This window comes from Ranitomeya imitator, chromosome 2 (assembly GCF_032444005.1).
Source record: "Ranitomeya imitator isolate aRanImi1 chromosome 2, aRanImi1.pri, whole genome shotgun sequence".
Classification (NCBI taxonomy): domain Eukaryota; kingdom Metazoa; phylum Chordata; class Amphibia; order Anura; family Dendrobatidae; genus Ranitomeya; species Ranitomeya imitator.
In genome coordinates, this window is record NC_091283.1 from 381,438,339 (window position 1) to 381,454,439 (window position 16,101).

The 16,101-nt window shown below is 44.0% G+C and overlaps 1 protein-coding gene across 1 annotated transcript; it reads right to left on the reverse strand.

Moving 5' to 3' along the window:
* Window positions 1-1,472: 1,472 nt before the first annotated feature.
* Window positions 1,473-16,089, reverse strand: LOC138666633 (oocyte zinc finger protein XlCOF22-like). The gene is made up of 7 exons (XM_069754828.1): window positions 16,015-16,089; window positions 14,233-14,382; window positions 13,924-14,103; window positions 13,718-13,841; window positions 13,537-13,634; window positions 12,277-12,367; window positions 1,473-3,568 (listed from the first exon to the last, which is right to left on the reverse strand). The coding sequence occupies exons 1-7, from the start codon at window positions 16,087-16,089 to the stop codon at window positions 2,292-2,294; spliced, it is 1,995 nt and encodes a 664-aa protein (XP_069610929.1). The 3' UTR covers window positions 1,473-2,291.
* Window positions 16,090-16,101: the final 12 nt, after the last annotated feature.

The following is a 16,101-nucleotide window of genomic DNA, read 5'->3' on the forward strand; positions in this document are numbered from 1 at the left end:
ATGGAGGGATGGGCCAACATACCACCAACAGTGTGTGCCAACCTTGTGAAGACTTACAGAATACGTTTGACCTGTGTCATTGCCAACAAAGGATATATAACAAATATTAAGATGAACTTTTGTTAATGACCAAATACTTATTTTCCACCATAATTTGAAAAATAAATCTTGCCAAATCAGACAAGGTGATTTTCTGTTTTCTCATTTTGACTCTCATAGTTTTGGTCTACCGATGATGTCAATTACAGGCCTCTCTCATCGTTTTAAGTGGGAGAACTTGCACAATTGGTGGCTGACTAAATACTTTTTTCCCCACTGTATTTGGGGGCCATTATATTGTATGTAAGAAATTCTATAGTGAGAGGGTTTGTGTGGGGTCATCATACTGTGTGGATGATATTCATGGTACCTAGTCACCAGAAACGTGTTGATATCACATTTTATCTACTGTTTACGCTGATGTTTTTATCCTCTACCGAGCACATTTTTTCAGTGAATAAAGAAAAAGTTTTATTCACTACCTCATTGAGCTGGATCCTCCATTCTTGTGGGTGCCATTATACAGTATGGAGAGGTGTGGGGCCATTATACTGTAAGTAGGTCCATTATACTGCATGGAGGGCTGTGAGTGGGTCACAGTTTGGGGATCATACGTTTATGGAGGGTCACCATACTTTGCCTTGGTAGTTGAGGTGGGGTAGAGTAGGGTCATTATACTATGCATGTGGAGGCTACTGTGGAGGAATTCACCATGGGGATATCATACTGTGTTTGGGGGGCACTTTAGTTGGCATCATATTTTATGGGGGCAATGAAAGAGCTATCTAGGACTTCTGCAGGAGTAAAATTACTTTGTAAAGGCTGTAAAGTTAGGAGATATGTTCTGCTTCAGTGACCCCCACAAGTATTTTTTGGGGGGATGGCTAATTAGAATTTCTGCTATGGGGCCCAATGATTTCTATGTAAGCCCCTGCTCAAAAGTACAAGGTGTTCAGTGATACAGACATGGCTGAGGTGAAAAGGATGAGCCTGACCACGGCTGAACAATACACAGAAGTATAAGGTTTTTAGTGCTCAGAGACATGACCAAGGTAAGGAAGGTTGAAGCCCAACCACCACTGGCATAAAAGTGGAAATGTCAAGACTTGGCCAAGAAATATATACGATGACATGTTGTTCAAAAAGTTTATAGACTACTGAAAGTGACTTTTTATGGACCAAATGTATGGGCTCATATCAGATCAAACTCAGGCATGCAGCGATTCTTTTCCTCAGACTGGCTCAGTCCAAGGAAAAAATCTGACACGTACACAGTCCCATAGACTAACAATAGTCCAAAAATATGGCCATGTGCACAAGCACTAACAGATGAAAATAATCAATTGAGATGGGAAATTGCATGATTTTCACTTAGTCACATAATTTTGCAGACTAAAAGTTGGCCAATATTTCTGCACATATAGATATTCTCCTAAGACAAAACCTCACTTTTATTTTCAGAAATATTCAGGTTTCAAGATTATTAGCATTTTGGATTGAACACTAGCACTGTAGTTGTACAATAGTGAAATGAATCATCAAAAACATAAACTGCCAAATAATTGTGCCCACAATGTATATACAAATGTAAACTAATTAAAGAGGATTCTGGGACTTTGTTTTATTTTTTGGCTATTTGGCTAAGAACTTACTGGCAGATAGTTACTGTTATGCCCTGCGATTTTTTTTCTGGTCCAGGTGGCAATTCTCTGGCTTCATTTGACCTCACGGCTACAGAGCAGCTCTTTTACTTTTGGTCTTCTCCGTCAACAGTGAGCCACTGCCGACGTCATGAACATTTACAGCCAGCAACCTGCAGATAGGCAGCGGACGGTTAATCAGTATAAAATTGGCAGTGTCGCCCCGTCAACAGAGCACAGTGGAAAAGAAGGGAATGTTTTAGTGACATGATGTCATCAGAAGCTGGGGACTAGCCGACAGAACAGAAAGGTACTTAGCAAATACTTACTGTTATGTTCATAGCCCAATAGCCAAAATCATCAAAGTCAAGGATAACCCCTTCAGTACTCATAATTGAAATATGTCATATTTGGATTCTGGTTCCTTTTTAATTTAGTTACAGAAGTTTATGCTTAGTGCTGTAATTTGCTTTCCATTTCTATTGCCGACTGTAACTGTTGTATTTTTTTTCTTGTACAATCTGTCAGTAAATGTATTTTAAAAATGGCTTCTCCCTTGTGTGAATTCTCGAATGTTTCTGTGCATCTGATTTATAGGTGAAATTATTTTTCCTAATCTGAACATGAAAACACCGTCTCCTGTGTGTGAGATCTATGATGCCTGACAAGATGGTATTTGCTTGTAAAACATTTCTCACATTCTGAACATGGGTATGGCTTCTCTCCTGTGTGAATTCTCTTATGTTTATGAAAAGCTGATTTATTTGTAAAACATTTCCCACATTCCAAGCATGAAAATGGCTTTTCCCCTGTATGATTTCTCTGATGTATAACAAGACTTGATTTCTGTGTAAAACATTTCCCACATATAGAACAGGAATATGGTTTCTCCCCTGTGTGAATCCTTTGATGTGTGATAAGATGTGATTTCTCTGTGAAACATTTCTTACAATCTGAACATGAAAATAACTCATCCCCTGTGTGCCTTTTCTGATGTCTAATAAGACTTGATTTCTCTGTAAAACACTGTCCACATTCTGAGCATGAAATTGGCTTCTCACCTGTGTGTCTTTTCTGATGTCTAACAAGCCTTGATTTCTCTTTAAAACATTTTCCACATTCTGAGCATGAACATACCTTCTCCACTGTGTGTCTTTTTTGATGTTTAAAAAGACTAGATCTCGCTGTAAAACATTTCTCACATTCTGAACATGAAAATGGCTTCTCCCCTGTGTGTATTCTCTGATGTGCTATAAGAGTTTCTTTCTCAATAAAATATTTTCCACATTCAGAGCATGAAAATGGCTTCTCCCCTGTATGAGTTCTCTTATGCGTGATAAGATGTTTTTTCTGTGTAAAACATTTCCTACATTCTAAACATGAAAATGGCTTCTCCCCTGTGTGAGTTCTCTGATGTCTAACAAGAGGTGATTTCTGTCTAAAACTTTCCCCACATTCTGAGCATGAAAATGGCTTCTCCCCGGTATGTATCCTCAGATGTTTATCAAGCGTTGATTTAACTCTAAAACATTTTTCACATTCTGAACATGAAAATGGCTTCTCCCCTGTGTGAATTCTCTGATGGATAGCAAGATCAGATTTCATAGAACAACATTTCCCACATTCTAAACATGAATAAGCCTTTTCTCTTGTGAGAGCTCTTTGATGTTCATCATCCCTTCTGGTATTTCTGTTTTGATTAATAGTCTGTGTTGAATCAGCAGATAGAAGCTGTTGAAACGGATCAGATGAACGATGTTTGCTTGGAAGAGCTGGATGTGTATCTGGGATAATGACATGCTTTTCATATATATTTGGTGTGAAACCACGATCATCTGCTTTAAAATCTGAAAATATCAGCTGTCCCTCTGATCTTCTGGTGAAGTAATCTGCAAAGAATAAAAGTGAATGTATTATTTTTCAATTACACTGACATTAATTTATATTAATAATTGTAATATTTATATATTTTATAGCATGTCTATACAAATTCTAGTAAAATTAACAACTGATTAAGGCAGCTGTGGAAACAGTTAAAGGGGTTTATCCAGGACTATTTTATTTTTTTACTATGGGTCTAAGAACTAACAGGCACAGAGTTGATAACTACCTGCATTGTTCTACCCATCGCAGGTTGAGTACTCACTGACTATTGCTACAAGTGATTCTATGGCTTCACGTCAACACTGCAGCTCTTCCTCTTCTGAGTTGCTCTGCTGTTGATGCGTTTACCCGGCTGTCAATCAGCATAACATTGACAGTAACATGTAGTCAACAGAGCAGAGCAGAAGAGAAGCTGTTGCTCTGTTGATGTGACATAAGTGGAAGCTGCAGAATCGCTGGCGGGGCAGACTGCTCTGTACCCGCATTATTGGCACCGGGCACAAAAGGCAGGTACTTAGCAACTATATGCCTTTTAGTTTGTTGGCCCATAATAAAAAAAATGTCACGGATAACACTTTTAAAGTTAAAGTAGGAATTAATAATTTCTGATATTAGTCCACCAGATTTGTGTTCTTATCATTTTACCATGGAAGCCAGCTACGTCATAGGTCCATGTTTTAGTGTACCTGTGACACTTTTGTCAAATATTAAATACTTCTTTATATTTAGTGAAATACCCAGTGGAGATGCATAAAGGTCAACCTACAAAAAATCCTCAAAACTGTCCACCACATTCACTTTCCATATAACTATGTTTGAGGCAGTGAGGGGGATCATATGCGAGGGTTGATATGTGTCCCCCAGGATTTTGGAAGTGGCTCTATAGCCGTGATTCCATTTAAATCTGTCAGATTTGCCTTGGGTGTGTCAATTTGGAGTTTGCAAGCTGCAGAGCAGGTGACTCTGTGTAACCGAGGTCTGTGTGAAACTAACACAGAGCCCGGGACTTCAAGGCGGCTGACTCACCCAAGAGACACGGCAGTGTCATGTCCACGGCAACGGGTTTCGAACACGAACTATATATATGGAAACACATCTGCAATCCGGAGAATATCACTCCTGTATGCGAGTCTGCAAATAAAGACACTGCTTATGTTGAACATTTCTGTGGTCCCAGCCTGTCACACAGCACCAACCTTGCTACACTACATATGGTGGAGAATGCGGGCAGTGTGAACTAAGGCATACAGAAAGACAGCTGCATGTCGGTTATTAGGCCTACAACGCTGTAGCCCAAGCTGGCCAACAAAATGGAGGAGCTGTTGAAGAAATTGGTCCTTAGTCAGCAGCAGCAGCAGGAGTTGTACCAGCAGCAGCAGACCAACAATTTAATTCTGCAACAGATTGTGGGCCTGCGAGAGGTGCCCTCACCAGCGACCCTGATCCGTTCTGAGGCCGGATACAAAGTCCGGTAAGCGCTGAGAAAGATGAGTCCTGAGGACGATATGGAGGCTTTCCTCACTGTGTTCGAGTACACAGCAGAGCGGGAGAGCTTGCCGTTTGCCCAGTCGGCTAAAGTGGTGGCTTTCTTCCTGACTGGAGATGCCCAGAAGGTCTACTTGGACCTCAGTTGGGAAGATGCACTGCATTATGGGAAACTGAAAGGTGAGATCTTGACCAAAGAAAAAAAGAGATTGTTCCAGCTTCCAAGTAGTCCAAAAGGAATTTATTGCTTGCATATAAAACCAGACTTGTGGAGGCAAGTTCACATGACCGAAAAGCAGTGTATAGCAGCTACGCGTTTCAAACACACTAGGTGTTCTTTGTCAAAGCTGGTCCCGGGGTCCAGTTGTGCCACAGCTATTAGGTGATGGCGGTGCCAGGGACCAAAACATGTGGCTGCCAACTGCCCCCTGACAGTTGAACCTATGGACTGCAGTTTACTCAGCTTGTGTCGTTGTATGCCAAGGCTGTCTTTACCATGTCTTCCTGGCAGATGATGCCCTTTTGGACTCAGGAAGTCTAGTGACACTTGTGCATGGGTCATTAATCTCGGGTTCAGAACTGAATGGGAAAAATGTGGGTGTCGTGTGTATTCATGGTGAACTGCGCGAGTATCCGACAGTAGAGGTTACATTTTTTACTCCATGTGCAGAGATTAAACATGTGGTGAGGGTAGTGAAGAGCCTTCCTTATGGGGCTGTCCTGGGAAGGGACTTGTTCTGGTCTCTGTGGAAAAATAAAATTAACCCTACCCGGGCAAATATGTTTCTGGGTGCAGAGCCAAAAGATCCCGACATAGGGATTCCTGTCATAGGGGTCACCCCCATAGCGAAAGAGTGTGAATCCGATAGGTTTGCCCTATAGGTGATGGCAGGAGAGGTCGAGGAGACCCCAGCAATTCCCGAGCGGAAAGTGCCCTGGGGGACTTTTGAGACAGCCCAGCCACAGGATCCCACACTTACCTGGGCACGGGAAAGAGTAATCGAGGTAAATGGGGTGGCTCAACAACCGGGTGCGGAGACTGTGTTCCCACGCATGGTGGTCAACCAGTAGTAACTATATAAGGTGAATAAAATCTGGGACGAGGTGGTAGAACAGCTGGTAGTGCTCCAATCCTACCATCGGGCGGTGATCGAAATGGCTCACACCCACATGCTGGGAGGGCACTTGGGGGCTAAAAAATCCACAGAAGCGCATTTTACAGCATTTTTTTTGCCCTGGGGTCTACAGTGAGGTACAGAAGTATTGAGAAATGTGTCCTGATTGCCAACTAACCTCACCCACCGCAAACTACCGGACTCTGTTCGTACCTCTACCCATTATAGAGGTACCCTTTGAGCAGATTGCGATGGATCTGGTAGAGCCGATAGTAAAATCCACCCAGGGCCACAAACACATATTAGTGGTCATAGACTACTGTACCCGGAGGCCATTTCGCTTCGGCACACCTCGGCTAAGCTTATCGTCCAAGTTGTTTGCCATGTTCTGTCGCCTTGGGCTATCGAAGGAGATCCTTACTGATCAGAGGACTCCTTTTATGTCCCAGGTGACAAAAGAACTGTGCAGGCTTCTCAAAATAAAGTTGCGCATGTCGGTGTATCACCCCCAGACGAATTAATTGAGTGCTTCAACAAAACCCTCAAGTCCATGTTGAAAAGGGTCATTTCCAAGGATGGAAGGCATTGGGACATGTTGCTGCCCTACGTGATGTTCGCCATTCGCAAGGTACCACAGACTTCCATGGGATTTTCACCCTTTAAGCTACTGTATGGCAGGCATCCTAGAGGTCTGCTGGACATAGCCAGAGACTTGGAAGCAGGAACCTATGCCACATACGAGTGTAATTGAGCACGTGGCCAAAATGCAGGACCGGATCACAGCGTTCATGCCTATAGTAAAAGAGCATTTTGTAGATGCTCAGGCGGCGCAGAGCCGCACATAACACAGAAAGGCCACGGTACGCTCCTTTAAAGCAGGAGATTGGGCTTTAGTCTTGGTACCCACTGCAGAAAACAAGCTTATGGCCAAGTGGCAAGGGCCATATGAAGTTCGGGAAAAAGTTGGGGAAGTGAACTACCGAGTTTACCGATACAGTTGTATCATGTCAATCTGTTAAAAGCGTGGAAGGATTGGGAGTGTATGCTTACGGATGCGACTCCAGACGTATCATCTGGGGACCATCCGATAGCGGCCCGAAGGGAAGCCGAGAGAGCGCTAAAGATAGGAGACACTCTCTCGAAATAGCATAATTGAGAGGTGCGGAAAATTGTACAAGAGAATACGGTTGTATTCTCGGAATTACCTTGTCGTCCCTCTGTCATCCAGCATGACATTGTCACCGAGCCTCACGTAAGGATGCAAAAGAAACCGTACCGTGTGCCCGAGGCCCGGAGACAAGTCATCGCAAGTGAGGTAAGACAAATGCTCCAGCTAGGAGTAATTGAGGAGTCCCGGAGTGATTGGCTAGCCCCATGTTGGCTAGCCCCATTGTACTGATCCCGAAGACGGATGGATCATTACCGTTCTGTAATGATTTCCGTAAGTTGAATGAGGTGTCGAAATTCGACCTTTATCCAATGCCCCAGGTGGATGAGCTAATCGAATGATTGGGGCAGGCCCAGTACTTTACCATGATTGATCTGACCAAGGGCTATAGGCAGGTGCCTCTTACGGAGTTGGCAAAAGGAAAGACCACCTTCATAACACCTGAGGGTCTGTACCACTATGTCGTCTTACCCTTTGGACTACATGGGGCACTAGCCACGTTCCCGAGGCTGATGGACATAGTGCTAGAACCCCATCGGAAGTATGAGTCAGCGTACTTGGATGACATCATCATCTTTAGTACTGACTGGCATACTCACTTGTCCTCGGTACAAGCGGTAGTAGATTTGCTCAGAGCCACACCTCTTTGTGCCTCAACTCTGTCCATTTCAGTTGGAAGCAAGCCTGAAAACACTAAAAGTCAAAAACTTTTAGTACAATTTTGCACCAAAACTTTTTGACCTTTCAAAAATTTTACGCCATGTTTTGACTACGTTTTTGAGGCAAATGAAAAATCACATCTGGCATTTTGATTTTTTTTCTGCTTTGCCATGCTTAACATACGGGTTAAATAATTCAGTTCTTTTGATAGCTTGTACTTTTATGGAATCATCAATAGAAAAATATTTTTTTTTCTATTTATTTTTACACCCAGAAAAGAGATATAACTCAAACATCATATGTATTTAAATTCTTTTTGTAAAGGTTTTTCCAAATGTTTTCTTAGCCCCCTAAAGGGACATGAACATACAATCGCTTGATCACTTGGTCTGTACACTTCAGTACCATATTATTGCATTATATAGGGAAAATAATAGTCTCCAATGAAGTCCTGAAGTGCTATTTCAGTTTGGCAATTTAAAATGCGTCAAATGTTCTTGCCAATAAAATCTGCATTAAAACATACAGCCCTGGTAAAAATTAAGAGACCACTGCAAAATTTTCAGTCTGTCTGATTTTTCTCTTTATAGGTATAGTTTTGAGTAAAATTTAAATAGTTTTTTTATTCTATAAACTACTGACAACATGTCTCCAAAGTTCCAAGTAATAAATTTTGTATTAATTTTCGGAAAATGAGAAATGGTCAAAATAACACAAAAATGCATTGCTTGCAGACCTCAATTAATACAAAAAATCAAGTTCATAATAATAATATTCTTTATTTTTATATAGCGCTAACACATTGCCACTCTATATAACACCACAATAGCTGCAGCTTTGGAATCTCTTGCCCCTCTCACACATACCAAAGCTCGCAAAATCCACAGACAGCCCTGGCACACCAGCCTGACCAAAGAACTGAGGTGAGCTTCCAGGGCTGCAGAGCGGAGATGGAAAAGATCCCACTCCAACGAGCACTTTATTGCATTCAAACAGTCTCTCACTACTTTCAAGACCACACTCGCCACAGCTAAACAAACCTACTTCTCATCTCTCATATCCTCCCTGTCTCACAATCCTAAACAGTTATTCAACACCTTCAACTCTCTCCTCCGCCCCCCAGCACCTCCTCCCTCCCCACTCATCTCAGCTGAAGACTTTGCCTCATTTTTCAAGCAGAAGATTGAGAACATCAGAGACAGTTTTAGTCAACAAACACCAGAGCCCTTCCTCCCAACTACCCAGCCCTCCACCTCCAAAACCAACTTCTCCACTATTACAGAAGATCGACTCTCCACTCTACTCTCAAGATCGCATCTCACCACCTGTGCACTTGACCCGATCCCTTCCCACTTCATCCCAAACCTTGCCACAGTCTTCATCCCAACTCTAACCCATCTCTTCAACCTATCACTAACAACTGGTGTTTTCCCCTCAAGCTTTAAACATGCCTCAATCACACCTATCCTCAAAAAGCCCTCTCTTGACCCATCTTCTGTATCTAGCTATCGCCCTATATCACTTCTCCCCTATGCCTCAAAACTACTGGAACAACACGTCCATCTTGAACTGTCCTCCCATCTATCTTCCTGCTCCCTTTTTGACCGCTTACAATCAGGCTTCCTGTCACACCACTCCACTGAAACTGCCCTAACTAAGGTAACCAATGACCTATTACCTGTCAAGAGCAAGCGACACTACTCTAACCTCCTCCTCCTGGACCTGTCCTCTGCCTTTGACACAGTAGACCATTCCCTATTACTACAGACCCTCTCATCCCTTGGCATCACAGACTTGGCCCTATCCTGGATCTCGTCATACCTAACTGACCGAACATTCAGCGTCTCCTATTCACACCCACCTCCTCACCTTGCCCCCTATCTGTCGGAGTCCCACAAGGTTCAGTCCTTGGGCCCCTGCTCTTCTCCATTTACACTTTTGGCCTGGGACAGCTCATAGAATCTCACAGTTTTCAGTATCATCTCTATGCTGATGACACACAGATCTACATCTCTGGACCAGATATCACCACCCTACTAACCAGAATCCCTCAATGTCTATCCGCTATTTCATCCTTCTTCTCCGCTAGATTTCTAAAACTTAACATGGACAAAACAGAATTCATTGTCTTTTCCCCCCCAACGAACCTATCCATTACAGTAAACGGCTGCCCACTCTCCCCAGTCCCACAAGCTCACTGTCTCGGAGTAATCCTTGACACTGATCTCTCCTTCAAACCGCATATCCAAGCCCTTTCCACTTCCTGCCACCTTCAACTCAAAAATATTTCACGGATCCGTACATTCCTAAACCAAGAATCTGCAAAAACCCTAGTCCATGCCCTCATCATCTCCCGCCTCGACTACTGTAACCTCCTGCTCTGTGGCCTCCCCTCGAACACTCTCGCACCCCTCCAATCTATTCTAAACTCAGCTGCCCGACTAATCCACCTGTTCCCCCGCTATTCCCCGGCCTCTCCCCTCTGTCAATCCCTTCACTGGCTCCCCATTACCCAGAGACTCCAGTACAAAAGCCTAACCATGACATACAAAGCCATCCACAACCTGTCTCCTCTATACATCTGTGACCTCGTCTCCCGGTACTTTCCTGCACGCAACCTCCGATTCTCACAAGATCTCCTTCTCTACTCCCCTCTTATCACCTCTTCCCACAATCGCATACAAGATTTCTCTCGCGCATCACCCCTACTCTGGAACTCTCTACCACAACATATCAGACTCTCACCTACCATCGAAACCTTCAAAAAGAACCTGAAGACCTACCTCTTCCGGCAAGCCTACAACCTGCAGTAATCACGGATCGACCAAACCACTGCACGACCAGCTCTATCCTTACCTACTGTATCCTCACCCATCCCTTGTAGATTGTGAGCCCTCGTGGGCAGGGTCCTCTCTCCTCCTGTACCAGTTGTGACTTGTATTGTTCAAGATTATTGTACCTGTTTTTATTATGTATACCCCTCCTCACATGTAAAGCGCCATGGAATAAATGGCGCTATAATAATAATAAATAATAATATTCCACAGCGCTTTACAGTTTGCACACATTATCATCACTGTCCCCGATGGGGCTCACAATCTAAATTCCCTATCAGTATGTCTTTGGAATGTGGGAGGAAACCCACGCAAACACAGGGAGACCATACAAACTCCTTGCAGATGTTGTCCTTGGTTGGATTTGAACCCAGGACTCCAGTGCTGCAAGGCTGCAGTGCTATCCACTGACCCACCATTTAGAAACAACAATAGTAATGTTTTAACTCAGGAAGAGTTCAGAAATCAATATTTTGTGGAATAACCTTGATTTTTAATCACAGCTTTCATGGGTCTTGGCATGCTTTCCACCAGTCTTTCACATTGCTTTTGGGTGACCTTATGCCACTCCTGGTACTAAAATGTAAGCACTTCTTCTTTGTTTGATGTCTTGTGACTATCCATCTTCCTCTTGATTACATTCCAGAGGTTTTCAATGGGGTTGAAAATTAGACTCATCAGAACAGATTACCTTACTCCAGTCCTCTATGGTCCAATCCTTATGGTCTTTGGCAAACTTCAGCCTGGCTCTCCTTTGCTTCTAATTGATGAAAGGCTTTTTTCTCTCGTTACATGACTTGAGTCCTGCCTCTAGGAGCCTGTTACGAATTGTTCTTGCCGTGCACTTCACCCCAGCTGCCATTTGCCATTCCTTTTGTAGGTCACTTGATGTCATCCTGTGGTTGCAGAGTGACATTCAAATAAGATGACGGTCATCCCGGTCAGTGGACAGTCGTTTTCACCCTCTGCCGTCTTAGAGATTTTAAGGATGGAGGCAACATGATGCTCACTGTGTCCTTCTGCTAGTAAAGCCAGAATTGTGCTCTTCTTTTCCTCACTCGAGACTTTTATTCTCAACTCCTTTGGCATGGTTAAAAGTTATTTTTTCATTCCTGTTACTTTTGGGATATTACTAGCACTTGTTTTGCCATCCAGCTTGTCCTATTGCAAGAGGATTGTGAACACGACAGCAGTGTTTTTTTATATATTTCCTTTGTTAAATAAGATTTGGTTCAGGTGATCACCTAATCAGAAGCACATTAAGTAGAATGATGTGTACTCTGGTTGGAATTCAACTGACACTTGAATGGAATGGCTGTCAGACATGTAGAGAAGCTGATTTTTATAAACCTATGCACTGGTCTTTTAATTTTTGCCAGAGCTGTATAATTATACCATCCACTCACTGAGAAGAATCTGCAACTTCTCTTCATTTAGTGGTTATTACTCACCTGAGTAGTCATATGTAGGAATTTCCTCTTTACACCTCTCTTCACCCATCACATATGTATCTGTAGTATTTATATGGGTCAGATCTTTACCCTGGAACAAATATTGTAGGCGTCACAGACAGAAGTAGTCACAAGAAGAAGAGCAAAGATCATCAATTATCATGACGACTACAAATGATGTGACACCAGTAGCTATCACATAGCTGCAGGTCTCCTGTATAAATCCAACCAGGGCTGGTGTCAGCACCCGGGCAAGTGCTGGGGCCCTGAGCAAGCAGGGGGGCCCATTCACCATCGGGGACACTGGCATGCTATTGCCTCTGTGAGCTGGAGGAGCCCGGTGCCAGCGCCCGCGAATGGGCCCCTCTGCTTGCTCAGGGCCCCGCCAACTGCAATACTTATCTCTCTCTGTTCCTGCCCAGCTCCGGTGTCTTTTACATCTCCTGACTCTGTCACGTCTCAGGGCAGAGGGCTCACTTGTGTGCGTCCTCTGCTTTGAGCAGTCACAGTGCAGCGTGCCAGAAGATGTCGATGCTGAGGAGTCTGGACCTGCGGCAAGCGAGGAGAGGTGACCATTTTATTTTTTTAAATGAATGGAGCAATATATGGGGCCCATACTGTATGAATTATATGGGGCCCACACTGTATGGAGCAATATATGGGGCTCATACTGTACGGAGAATTATATTGGGCCCATTCTGTATGGAGCACTATATTATATGGGGCCCATTCTGTATGAAGCATTATAAGGGGCCTATACAGTATGGAGTATTATATGGTGTCCATTCTGTATGGAGAATTATATGGGGCCCATACTGTATGGAGCAATATATGGGGCTCATTATGTATGGAGCACTATATGGGGCCCATTCTGTATGGAGCATTATATGGGGCCCATTCTGTATAGAGTATTATATGACGCATTGGGACCCATTATTCTGTCCTGTCATCTCCACCAGGTATAAAGCATACACTGAATGGCCACTTTATGAAGAACACAATCATAGGGAAGATCTTGTAACACATTCTCTCTATAAGGCCAGGCTCACACTTGCAACTGCAATGCGATAAACTCGCGCTAATCTCTCGCATCAATACCCGGCACTGCCGTCGGCACTTGAGACTGGAGCGTTCAGCTGCATAGAAATACATGCAGCCATACACTCCTGTCCCGAGTACCGGTGGCGGTGCCGGGCATTGATGCGAGAGACTCGAGCGAGTTTCTCACATTGTAGTTGCAAGTGTGACCTCGGCCTATACCTGATGATCCTGAGGAACATTGGGATTTTCTTGATTACAGTCCTGTGGAAGAAGAGGACGGGGACTTCTCTCTGGTGTTGTCCTCTCACTGGATAGAACTGGAGGAAACACATACAGGGACTGAATTCATTATTTACATACAGATAATTATAGGCCGTGTGTATTTAGTCCTGTCTATTACCTGGTGATGTGAGGGGCTGGGGAACCTCCATCATGATGTCCTCATACAGATCTTTGTGTCCTTCTAAATACTCCCACTCCTCCATGGAGAAATGGACGGTGACGTCCTGACACCTAATAGGAACCTTACACATACAATGATACCGTCATCCCCCGATCCCTCCATAGCATTACTGTATAATGTCCCAGCATTCCCAGCAGTGTCACCTCTCCGGTCAGCAGTTCTATCATCTTGCAGGTGAGTTCTAGGATCTTCTGGTCATTGATGTCCTCATGTATCAGGGAGTGAGATGGAGGCCCCGTGATTGGGCTCAGGGGTCTTCCCCATCCCTCAGACACAAAGGCCGGACAGAGCTCACTAGAGGTCTTCTTCACTACTGTGTAATCCTGATTATGGAGAGACATTTTAATAAATCTCACTACAGACATTTCCAGAGTCCTCACCTCTCCAGTTCTGTCCATCTGTTATTCCCATAGATAAGAATTATGTAATGTGACATCATCAGAATCTCTCACCTCTCCAGTAAGCCGGAATAGGATCTCTAGGGTGAGGTGTAATATCCTCTCCGCCATCATCGCCCTGTCTTTATCCATTCTTGATGGGTCAATCAAGAAAATTTTCTTACATAGAAGATCTCCGCTGAGAGGATCCGATATTGTAGGGACCTGAATGAGGAGAAGATGACGATGTGACATTATAAAGAATATCATTACAGTCACATACAGAGATTTATCACATAATATCACATAATATCTCCCATACAACTCCAAAAACACAAAAAATACATAGCTCCAAACCATCACAGATCTGACAGGACTGTCCCACTGTTCCAGAAGGTCAGGGCTGTGTTCCAACTTCCACCAATGGCTCTTCAACATGTCTGTGCAATTCGGTCCGATGTAAGATCGCGATGCACGGATTGGCCGTGGATCTCCTAACCTGAGCATGACAATTTCATATATTTCTATGAAGCTCTCACAGTCAGGTTGGGAGAGCCAGGGCCTGTCTGTGCATTGCAATCCGATATCGGGCCGAATTGCATGGATATGTGTGAGAGCTCTAACTTTAACTCTAACTTTGCTAGCCATCTTCATTGCTAAATAGCTCCTCCTCTGCATCTTTGCACTTCATATACTTACATTCAATTAAATATGCACATTGTTTCTTCAGAAGAGGGCTTGAACTCTAGTGCCACCTACAGGAAGTATCAATCCTAAAAGTCAATGTCGACCCTTGGAAGAGGCTTTCAACATGACTTGGCCTCTCTGACCTGTCCCGGCGCCTGCGCACTGCAGTACTTCGCTCTGCCCTCCACAGGGCAGACAAAGTATGCCTGCGCCGTAAAGACAAGAAGAGGACGTCATCGTATGAAGATGGGAGGCCCCGGACCGCGACGCCCATCTGACCGGACCGCAGCGGAACTGCCCCTGGGTGAGTATAATATAACCTGTTTTTCTCATCTTTCAGGATACATCGGGGGCTTATCTACAGCATGACAGAATACTGTAGATAAGCCCCTGATGCCGGTGGGCTTAGCTCACCTTTGATTTTGCGGATGACAGGTTCCCTTTAAGACCCTGTCATCCTAACGACCCGCACAACACAGCGATCAAATTATTTACCGAGATCAGTAAATGACACAATCTATTTTTTTCTCCATTAAACCCATAAAAATGTAACACTGAGGCCGTGTTCACATGTAGCATAAATGCAGTTTTTTTTTCTATTGCTCTTTTTCTACAGGCGTTTTCCCTTTATTTGATGTGTTTTTCTTGCAGATGTGACACCGCGTTCTTAATGCTTTTCTAGTAGTACAGAGAAGCTTTGGTTCATGTCTTTCAATGTCATCTGCGCGACGTGACTCAGTAGCGCCATCTTTGGCTAATCAAAAGTTGCACCAGGGACGCCGGATGATAACAGATTTGCAGGAGTCCAAGCGGTTAGAAACCACAGACCTGGACGTTGGCCAAGAGTGCCGTGAATCGATCGGCTTATGTCTAGTCCCAACCGTCCCGGATGCAGCGGACAGTCCTGGATTTGGGTCTCTGCCCTGCAGTCTTTGGAGTCTGCTGAATGCCCCTCACTGCCCTCATGTCCCCTCCGACATCTCCTCCTGGTTGTGACTATAGAGAGGGTGGCCAAAATTATTTGCAACATGAAGTGCACCACAATATATGTCCCTCTTTCTATTCTGTAAAAGTTGGGAGGTATGAAAAGAATGTAAAATAAGTAATTACGTAACAACACCAAAATGATCTCAGCACTGCGCCCAGTAACGGGGAATCTCCAGCACCTACCTCCACCTGCAGAGCCGCACACCACATATATGGCTGTTCTGTGCACACAGGACCTGGGATGAGGTCATAAGTCATGTGACCAGTCAC